Raw genomic sequence first — 10976 nt, 5'->3', positions numbered from 1 at the left:
TGTACAATCACACTGGTGTAACATGAGTACTGAATCTAAAAACTGAGGTCCTCATAAAAAGAAATATTGAACAAAAACATGCAAATAGTGTGTTTATGAAGAGACTCAAGGAGAAGATCTTTTCTTTATAAAGCCCATGGGACAGTTCTGGAATGCTTTCTGTTGCTCACATTCCTGAAGTGGAGCCAACTTTGCCTGCATCTTCTATTACTATTCCTAACCTCCAGAGCTGTTACACAATACATCGTGCTGTTTACCCAACCTGTTTGTTTTGTGGTACTTTGTGAAGCAATCCTAGAGAACGAACACACAAGCATTTCTGGTTTTGCTTGTCCTGAATGTTTGCAAGAAGAGATGGCTTTTGTTGTCTGAGACCGGTGAGTGTCAAGACACACTGTTTTCTCAAAGTAGCTTTTGTAATTTATTTTTCAGATACTACATTCTGGGAACCATGTGACCTATTTTCCTTCTATAAATAGCAAGGTGAGCTGTGCATTTTCAGCAGTCTTTGGACTTCAGCATGGTGATTGCTCGGTTGCTGGCTTATTTGGCATTTTCAGTTTTCTGTGTCTTACCAGCCAACTGCCTGGACACTTTTACTGCAGCTGTTTATGAACATGCCGTAATACTGCCTAACTTCACCACAACACCAGTGTCTCGTGAAGAGGCACTGGTGTTAATGAATCAGAATCTAGACATTTTGGAAGAAGCAATCACCTCAGCAGCAAAACAGGTATCCTCTCTCCCATCTCTTCAGTGTGCTAGATATTGGGTGGGGGGAGCAGGGAGGGAGGGTTAGGGGACCGGGCCCACTGTGGTTAGAGATGTATGATTGGCATGTGTATGAGAAAAGTCAACTTCCTTTGTTTTACAATTAGAACTCTTCTTTCCTCTCTAAGCAAGAACATTAAATAGTGTTCTATACTAAGGGCTAAGTTGAAAAGCAACATCACTGAGGTGCAACAGAACCTTGAGGAACTAGCTGTAAATTCAGCATCTTTGCTCCTCATTTCTGCTACAGTAGAGGCTACAGAATAAATGGGGCAGATACATGTACTATTCTTATAATATTAATGGCCTCACCGCACCTTTGCACCCTTAAGAGTTCAAAGATTTTCAGGTAAATTTATAATCTGAAAACGAACAGAAGTTGTGTATTACTTACCAGTGTGTATTCACACTGTACTTACCATTGCGTATATCATACTTGATTCTAATTACATGATAATACATATGTGTATATATGCTAATGCATAATAAGGGCTTGAGTTAAATGAATGGTTAAGTTTAATGCAAAGCCTGCAGTATAAGTGTGTGATCTGGACAGCTATGGTTTAAATAAGATATACATAGATCAAGTATAGACCAAGGATATATGAAGTGAAATATCCCAGCTTCACGGGGCCGGTGGGACTTGAACCCACAAGCAGCAAAAGGAGTCATCAAGACTCAATCAATAGGGGTAGGAATCATGTATTAGCCATGGTGGCTGACCTCCGCTATACAGACAGTGAAGACCAGCACTGAAGTCTAATAGCTCAGGGTATTTAAAGGCAAGGTCCATAGCTGGGGGCAGGGGATTGGGCACGTGTAAGTGGTCAGTGGGAGTATCATAAGTGTCATAAATGGTGATTACAATTCCTGTAACCAAGGCAATAACTTATCAAAGCAAACATCCTGGTACTTAGGCAGGAGATGGGGGCTATGCACCCACCTACAAGGCCTGGAGGTAAGGCCTTGAAGTGCAGATACCTGGTTGGTGGGGTGTGGGCTCTGCTTTAGCTTTAGGAAAATATTACTTCCCCCCCCCCCCTCACCATGGCCAAGAGGTGAGATAAGCCATCTTTAGACATGCAGATGTGAGCACAGCCATCCTGGTACTTAACTGCTTTATAAGAGCCTTTAGCTTTGAAATTTCCTTTTAATGACTAACCTGGAGTTTTTCTCTATGAAGAGGTTCTGCCTTTTTTATTTTTATTTTTTTTGGGTCAGTCATGGGGCTTGAACTCCGGGCCTGAGCGCTGTCCCTCAGCTCTTCAGCTCAAGGCAAGCACTCTACTGCTTGAGTTGCAGAGCCACTTCCAGTTTTCTAGTGGTTTATTGGAGATAAGAGTTTCACTGACTTTCCTGCCGGGCTGGGTTTGAACTGTGATTCCCCCCATCTCAGCCTCCTGAGTAGCTAGGATTACAGGCGTGAGCCACGGGCACCTGACACCTTAAATGTTATGTCTTATTCTTAATAATCAATAGTTTTTTTTTGTTTCTGATTTCACATTTGATATTCTTTTTTGGGGGGGGATCATCACATAAAATATGATGAGAGTCATGTATACATTCATATTACATGCATTATCATTACATTTCAAAGGTTATCAGGCTTTTCAATACTCTTCTTTATTCTTAGTCCATTTCCTCAAAAGACACAGCAACTTTCAAGGGGATTTTCCAATTTGATAGTGCCCAGGTTAGTTGTGGGAGGACTTCTAGGCGTGGCATAGCTCAGGAAACCTGTTGTGTGACTCTCCTTCTGAAGAGCAGGGATCAGGATACCATGCAGGCGAATCTTGGAACAGAAGAAGAGATAACAGAAGAATGGAAGCTAATGTTCAGAGAGGGGTTGATTTGGAGAAAAGGCTAGGTTTATAGCTAACAACTGGGAAGGGTGGCAGCACCCTGAATGTATAGAAACCTATTAATGTCTCAAAAAAAAAGTGAAAAAGTTATGTAGTTATGTTTAACTATGGGCTTTATACATGATAGGAGGATTAGAAAATTAAACTTCTCGGGAAAAGAAAATAAATGGCACCAATATGGAAGGTGGGTAAATGAGATTAAAAGGGATTTAAAAGCAGCTTCAAGTTTTGTCATTTTTCAGTTTCTCTTATGGCTCCATCCCAACTCTTCAGTTATTTGAGAAATGTTTAATGGCTTCATCTCTTAACAGGGTGCACAAATTATTGTGACTCCAGAAGATGGTGTTTATGGTGTGAATTTCAGCAGGGACACCATTTACCCATATTTAGAGGACATTCCAGACCCGGAAGTCAATTGGATCCCCTGTAATCATCCCAAAAGGTAAAGAATCAAAGTGTGAAAGATGCTATCTGAACATCAGTTTACCTGTTGGTAGACAACCGCATGGATCCCATGTTAGTCATTTTCTATCACATTAGTAAAATAACACAGTAAAGAAAGCTTTATTTTGGACCATGGTTTCCAAGGCTCATGGTGACTTGCTTCTGTTGTTTTAGGCTTGTAGTGACGTAGTATATCAAGGCAAGGATATATATGTAGGAGGCCTGTTGCCTCAAAGTAACTGAGAAGCAAAAAGAGGAGAGAATGGAAGGAGCTAAGGTGCCAATACCCTTTTCAAGTGTATGTCCCCAATGATCTAACTTTCTTCCATGAGCCTCCCTCTCCCCCCAACCTTCTAAAAATTCTACCTGGGAGGTAGAGCTTAAAGGTAGCATATAGTATCTGTGAGGCTTTATGTTTGAGCCTCAGTACTACAGAACAAAATGTAAAAAGTGAAACAAATCAACAAGCCAGCAAGCAAACAAAGCACCACCAAGTAACTGGAAGCATATACCCATTTAGGATTAGTAATTTTTCTTTCTCACTGGTTAGATAGCTGATAAGATTCAAAACCCTTTAGCTTGTTAATCTATGAGGTGATGCAGCAAAAATGGTGGAAGTGGTCTAGACTAAAGAGATATGAAGTGAGATAAAAAAGCCTTATTAACTTCAACATAAAGCAATCAGAGTCATGCAGAGAATCCCATCAGTTAACAGTCTTTTTCTGAATGCACCATGGCCAAAATCGTTTTGGGAATTCTACTTTTCAACTTGCTCTGAACACTCCACAGGCTAACGAAGGCAACTGCAGACAGACACAATTTGATTTTGATAAAATTCAGTATCATTCATTCATTCACTTTGTTGTCATTTCAGGGCTTAGAAGCAGTGATCAGTGAGGGATCAGAGTATATATTTGTTTCACGTGGAGGATCAGGAACTTCATTGCATGAGAACTGTTCCAGAAACACACACACAACTGTCTCTTACAAGGATTCTGGTGATGGATGGGTAGCCATGGTTAAGCATAGAGCTGAAATTGAAGTGAATATACCTGACTATAAATTTAAGCCGCTGAAGAGGCTTCCCCTGGAAGTTTCAAGCTTTTCAGGAGACTACAGAATTCCAAAGTAGTTTTATCAGACAGATATGTCCAGTGTAATTGTCTAGGAGGCTGGGGGAGGGGAGCCAGATCTATTTCTATTTCTCTTTTGCCATTTATCCAAGATCCTCATAGTTGTTAAGTTTTGGCACTCTCATTCAGAATATGACAATGTCTCCCTCTCTCCCCACCCCACCCCCTTTATTTGGATCAGGTCTGGAGTCAGTGAGAAGGATATACAAATTATTGCCCCGTAATATTTAGAGAAAGTTGTGCATATTCAAACATGAGCACATCAATGATGCTGTGATTTCAGGTCATCATACACAGGATGGAGTTAAAAAATACACAGAGTAGACTCTTCGACCTAGAATAGATTCCTATATTGCATTCAGCATGTGTTTCCTATGGCCTCTCTTCTTATGGCTATTGTTGTTTAGAATTCATTTTTGTGTGTCTCAAACAATAGATTCAGGCAATCATTACTCTATTTCATTGAAAGCTAACCTTGACTTATTAAAAAAGAAGAAAAGAAACCTGTCTTTCTTTTCCAATGAACATATACCAGGTTTGGTGATACTCAAATACAAGAAAGACTCAGCTGTCTGGCCAAGAGCAACTCTATCTATGTGGTGGCAAATATAGGAGACAAGAAACCATGCAATGCCAGTGACCCTCGATGTCCCCCTGATGGTCGTTACCAATACAACACTAATGTGGTGTTCGATTCACAGGGAAAACTGGTAGCCCGCTACCACAAGGTAAAATTAATTTTGAAATCTGTTATTGGATGCTTAGTGACTTAAACTGGACATGAGGGAAATATTATAGACAGTACTGCACATACTTTGAGGAGAAAAGACAAAATATAAATAGTATTGATTAGGTGTAGGTAGCAAGCTGCTGTAAAGAGATTGTAGGAGTGTACTGTGCATTTAAGAACACAGGCATAGCTGGGCACTGGTGGCTCACATCTGTAATTGTAGCTACTCAGGAAGCTGAGAGCTGAGGATCGCGGTTCAAAGCCTGGGCAGGAAAGTTCGTGAGACTCATCTCCAATTACCCACCAGAAAACTGGAAGTGGCGCTGTGGCTCAAGTGGGAGAGTGCTAGCCTTTAGCTGAAGAGCTGGGGGACAGTGCCCAGGCCCAGAGTTCAAGCTCCACAACTGACTAAGAGAGAAAGAGAGAGAGAGAGAGAACACAGGCGTGTGTCACCAAGAACTACCTGCATTGAAATGTAACGTTGCCTTTTAAATTTCATCCTTTTAAAACTCTGCCCTGTTTCATGCAGAGTGAAACTCTGTGAGACTAAGAGGAATGTTCTATCACAAGTTTCTGAACAGACTATAAATCTGCTTCAGAGCTAGTAGCAATAAATAGAAAATATAAGTGCCCTAGGCATATGCAGCACAGAAGTCTAAGGAATAATATTGTAAAAATTTCTATCACTAAAGTAACTACCATGATCAACTTTTAACTTGGTTCATTCATAAATTTAACATTTTGTAACATTGAGTGGAGTTTTTTCTATTTAATGATGTTTCATACACACTTTTAATTTTCTAAAGAAAACATTATATTTTTCTATGGCCAAATGTTCAGTACAATTAAATGTCCATTGCAATAAAGGATTTTTGAAAGTGCAGAAAAAAACAAAACAAAGACCTGTGTTGGCAATGAAAACCTCCTTAGTGGATGGACTTGGCCTTGAGGAGAAAGGAGGATATAAACTTCTTTGCCCAAAGGGAGTGGTTAGAGTTGTTGGCAAATAGAGCTTATCTATTTTATTTCTTAACCTGTAGCACTCAAGATGGTCTTAATATGTAAGGCTACTTGTATGCACATTTGTAAGGAAAAGATAGCCCAGCAGGTTTCCTTCCACTGGAATGAAAGCCCTATTCTTTTTTTTTTTTTTTGGGTCCGGTTGTGGGGCCTGAACTCTGGGCCTGGGCGCTGTCCCTCAGCTCTTCAGCTCAAGGCTAGCACTCTACCACTTGAGCCACAGCGCCACTTCCGGCTTTTTTTCTTTTTGCTTATATGGTGCTGAGGAATCGAACCCAGGGCCTCAGGTTTGCAAGGCAAGCGCTCTACCACTGAGCCGCCTTCCCAGCCCGAAAGCCCTATTCTTTTCTGGAAAGGCAGTGGTCATAGATAAATATGCACTGTCAACTACATGTGAGTTCCACCTTTTATTTAGAGAATGTTGTGGGCACTTGAACAGGAGCACATCACTGAGTATGTGATTATTTCTCTTTACCTTTTGTTCATCACAGCAACATCTTTTCATGAGTGAATCTTTTCACTTCAATGCACCCAAAGATCCTGAGGTCGTGACTTTCAACACTCCCTTTGGAAAATTTGGCATTTTTACATGCTTTGACATCCTCTTCTACGACCCTGCCATTACCCTGGTGAAAGATTTCCATGTGGACACTATCCTCTTCCCAACAGCTTGGATGGATGTTCTACCACACTTGTCAGCCATTGAATTCCACTCAGCTTGGGCTATGGGCATGGGAGTCAATTTACTTGCATCCAATTTACATCGCCCCCAGAACAGAATGACAGGTAATGTATCATCTTCAAGACTTACTTAAAAAGAAATAATTTAAACGAACTCTAACATGTACCCATTAATTCAATATTTTTCCAACTCTGAATTTTTGAACATCAATCTTCATCTAAATCGATTTATACATGTAGTTCACTTTATTCAACTTGAATATACATTCTTTTTAAGAAGAAATCACCACTGTTTGCATGACTTCTTATCATATTCTTGTTTTTGTGTATGTTGGTCATGGTGCCTGAACTCTGGGCCTAGGCACTGTCCCTCAGCTCTTCAGCTCAAGGACAGCGCTTTACCTCTTGAGCCATAGCACCACTTCTAGCTTTTTCTGCTTATGTGGTGCTGAGGAATTGAACCTAGGGCCTCATGCATGCAAGGCAAGCACTCTACCACTGAGCCAGCTTCCCAGCCCTTTCTTAGCATATTCTGTTGGATTGTCTTTCATTGTTCTGTCCTTTTATCAACGTACTTTTCTGACATTAATGAGATGTATAGCACAGATGGAGTAAAATAAGATGAATTTCCAAATGACAATGACAACTATGAAATCTCTTCTTACTTTCTTCTCGTGAATGGGATGGTGTTTCCAACTGAATGTCATCTCCAGGAAGTGGCATCTATGCACCTGATTCTCCAAGAGCTTTTCATTATGACAGGAAGACAGAAAAGGGAAAGCTCGTCCTCTCTCAGCTGGATTCCCACCCCTACCGCCCCGAAGTGAACTGGAGTTCTTATGCCAGCAACATAGGAGCACTCTCAACTGGAAACCAAGAATTTAAGGGCAGTGCCTTTTATGATGAGTACACTTTCGTGGAGCTCACAGGAATCACAGGAAATTACACTGTTTGCCAGAAAGATCTCTGCTGTCATCTAAACTACCAGATGTCTGAGAAGAGATCCAATGAAATTTATGCTCTAGGGGCATTTGATGGACTGCACACAGTTGAAGGGTGTTACCATCTACAGGTATGTTTGATGTCAGAACCATTACAAGAGAAAATATAGACACACAGGTAATTAGAATGGCAGGTGAATACTTTTTTTTTTTAGTATAGTCTAAGTACATTCCACTTTAGGAAATACATCATGACTTAAACAGTTGTTTATTTGAAGTTTAAATTTAGGTGAGAAGTTTGTATTTTTATTTGCTAACTCTTGAAATCTTGTTTATCAGACCAATCTTAAAGTGGTTGGAAAAGAAGTCAGAACATTTATAAATACAGTTCTCACATTACAGTCAATTAAATGCAAGTGGAGCTGTGTCTCAAATGCTGGCCTAGAGCAAAAGAGCTCAGGGGCAATGCCTAAACCCTGAGCTCAAGCCCCAGGTTCGACATAAAAAAATAGCCATACAAATTAAGCCAGACATGGTGGCACATACCTGTAATTTCAGTTCTTTGGAAGCAAAGGCAGTCGAATTGTGAGTGCAAGGCCACTCTGGGCTACATGTCTCAAAAATAAGTTTTTTTACAGTCTGATAATTGAAATAGATAATAAAATATCTATTATATATCCTATGTAGACAAAGTTAAAGATTTTTTCCTCATATGTTCCATATAATGCCTGTCTTACTTTATGAAGAGCTTGATCTTTGTATAATATATACTTACCTTGCTTAATAATGAGTATGTACCGGAGATAAAAGGAATTGACCTTTGAGATTGTTCAATAGAATGGTGCACTGCTACAGATTTTGATATATCACAGCCCCCAACATAAAGAAGAAACTATTACAGTCTGATGAAATGCTGCTGCTCTTCTCTTCTTTGGTCTGGCCCCATTCTGTCTCTCTCAGCTCATTGTAATACCTTCTTCACAGGTTGTCTTGTTGACAATCTCAGTTCAATCCACTCCATTCTTTACAATTTCAGAAACAACTAAAAAAGCCATTTTTGATCATATTACTTTCTTGCTTAAAGTTCCTCACTGATAAATGAGGAATTAACATAAAAGACTCACAGTCTTGATGTATAGGCATTTCCTACTTTCTATCTTCTCCCCTTTTCTCCACAGATGCTCTGGGCTTCAGCAATATGAAGCGATTTTCTTACCTCCAATTGGAAAGCATCTACAGGCCCTCTGGCTGTCTACATGGTTTGTTTCTTTATCCATAGGGACATGGCCCCATTTTTCCATAGTGCTGAGTTAGAGCTCTTTATCTTTATTGCCAGACACATTAGTTATTCATCAATAAACCAGATAATTCTAATGAGTTAGAGCAACAGTATTTTACTGATTAAATGGGCCTAGCCATTTTTGAAAAAAAAATCTATATCTTTATTAAGGTTAATTAACAAAATTGCACCCACTCCACCAGGTTTTGATAGATATATAATTATGAAATGATGAATTACAAATGAATTAGGATCAAACAGATTACAGATGCATGGTGACTTTCTTTGGATGTTTTGATGTTATTGCTTCACTAGGTCTGCACTATGTTAAAGTGTAAAACCACTAACAGACATACCTGTGGTGCTTCAGTTGACACGGCTTCTACTAGGTTTGAAATGTTCTCCCTCAGTGGCACTTTTGGGACCCAGTATGTCTTTCCTGAGGTGTTGTTGAGTGAAGTTCGGCTCGCACCTGGAGAATTTAAGGTAACAACCTTTGCTTCATTTCCCCAGTTAATTGCATGTGAAAGGAAATACTGGTTTATTTCAAAAGCTACTGAAATCATACATATTTCCATTGGGAAAAGGGAAAGATTATCTTTGAGGATCAGGAAAGGCACCGTACATACTGAATTTCTTGTTTGGCAGTTCTTTCTTTTTTGTTTTTTTTTTTTTGGTCGGACTTGGGGCTTGAACTCTGGGCCTGGGCGCTGTCCCTCAGCTCTTCAGCTCAAGGTTAGCGCTCTACCACTTGAGCCACAGCGCCACTTCCCACTTTTTCTGCATATATGAGCCACCTTCCTAGCCCCCCACAATTTTCTTCCCTTACCCCAGCAGCTGTTTCTGTGTCAAGGTAAGTGAGGGCAGAACCTACAGGGAAAGCCACAAAAGAATGTAGCTGGGAAGAGCACATATGAGACAAACGATTGTTTGTCCTTTATCTTTTCCTTCATATCTTGTTCCTATAATTACACTAGGCCTTGACTCACTTCTGAACTGGGACAGGTACTGTCTTGTCCTCTTTCAATCTTCTTTCTACTTAAAAGACTGGAAGCAGCCTAGACTCCTTCTTATAACCTCTTTAATAAGACTGATTTTTTAATTCTTTAAGGACACTCTGAATCTTTTATTAAGAACTTCCAAGCAGGGGCTGGGAAGTTGGCTCAGTGGTAGAGCGCTTGCCTTGCATGCATGAGGCCCTGGGTTTGATTCCTCTAGCACCACATAAGCAAAAAGAAAAAAGCTGGAAGTGGCGTTGTGGCTCAAGTAGTAGAGCACTAGCCTTGAGCTGAAGAGCTGAGGGACAGGGCCCAGGCCCAGAGTTCAGGCCCCAGGACTGGATCCCCCCCAAAAAAATTTAAAAAATGAGTGATGGTAGGGATGGGGGGAGTAATTGACAATAAGTTTGGATCTTGGTCTATCATTGTGATAATTTGTTGGAGTCTTCACCAGCAATTTCTGATAATTAACCTTAATACAGGGTATTTTAAAAATTAATGAACTTACGTAATGCCAGCTACACTAAAAAGAAGTCTTCAGGAAAACTATTGAAGTACTTTATTCTTAGAAAAATGACTATGCCCTTTTAGTTGGTAAAATATTATTCATTCCTTATTAGAGACATTTGGTTTACTGAACAACTAATATACCTAGCAATTTGATGGAGTCTGAGAGTACTAGATTTCTCTCTTATGTACTACTTCTAGATCCACTACTTCATGTCTATGAATCTATAGGATGTTTCTTCCAATAAATAAATTTTTTTTTTTTGGGTCCGGTCGTGGGGCCTGAACTCTGGGCCTGGGCGCTGTCCCCCAGCTCTTCAGCTCAAGGCTAGCGCTCTACCACTTGAGCCACAGCGCCACTTCCGGCTTTTTTCTTTTTGTTTTTATGTGTTGCTGAGGAATCGAACCCAGGGCCTCATGCATGCAAGGCAAGCGCTCTACCACTGAGCCACCTTCCCAGCCCATAAATTATATTTATTATAGATAGTTTGGTAAAAATGAACCAGTTCTACTTCTTTTATTTATTTATTTATTTTTATTTGTGAACATACTGTACAGAGGGGTTACAATTACATGGGCAGGATAATGCGTACATTTCTTACCAAGCATT

General features: G+C 40.1%; 1 protein-coding gene across 1 annotated transcript in view; it reads left to right on the top strand.

The window, feature by feature from the left end:
• The first annotated feature begins 291 nt into the window (after positions 1–291).
• The window catches only part of Vnn1 (vanin 1), an 18029-nt gene continuing 7344 nt past the window's right edge, over positions 292–10976 (top strand). Inside the window, exons 1-6 of the mRNA XM_013026784.1 lie at positions 292–733; positions 2945–3075; positions 4746–4938; positions 6452–6746; positions 7355–7713; positions 9177–9482. Coding sequence (XP_012882238.1) covers positions 521–733; positions 2945–3075; positions 4746–4938; positions 6452–6746; positions 7355–7713; positions 9177–9482 — 1497 coding nt within the window. The 5' untranslated portion in view covers positions 292–520. The remainder of the gene's footprint in view (positions 734–2944; positions 3076–4745; positions 4939–6451; positions 6747–7354; positions 7714–9176; positions 9483–10976) is intronic.

The sequence above is a fragment of the Dipodomys ordii genome, unplaced genomic scaffold (assembly GCF_000151885.1).
Source record: "Dipodomys ordii isolate 6190 unplaced genomic scaffold, Dord_2.0 Scaffold97, whole genome shotgun sequence".
Taxonomy (NCBI): Eukaryota; Metazoa; Chordata; class Mammalia; order Rodentia; family Heteromyidae; genus Dipodomys; species Dipodomys ordii.
Note: the sequence above shows the minus strand (reverse complement) of the source record. Positions and strands in the feature narration are given on the sequence as shown.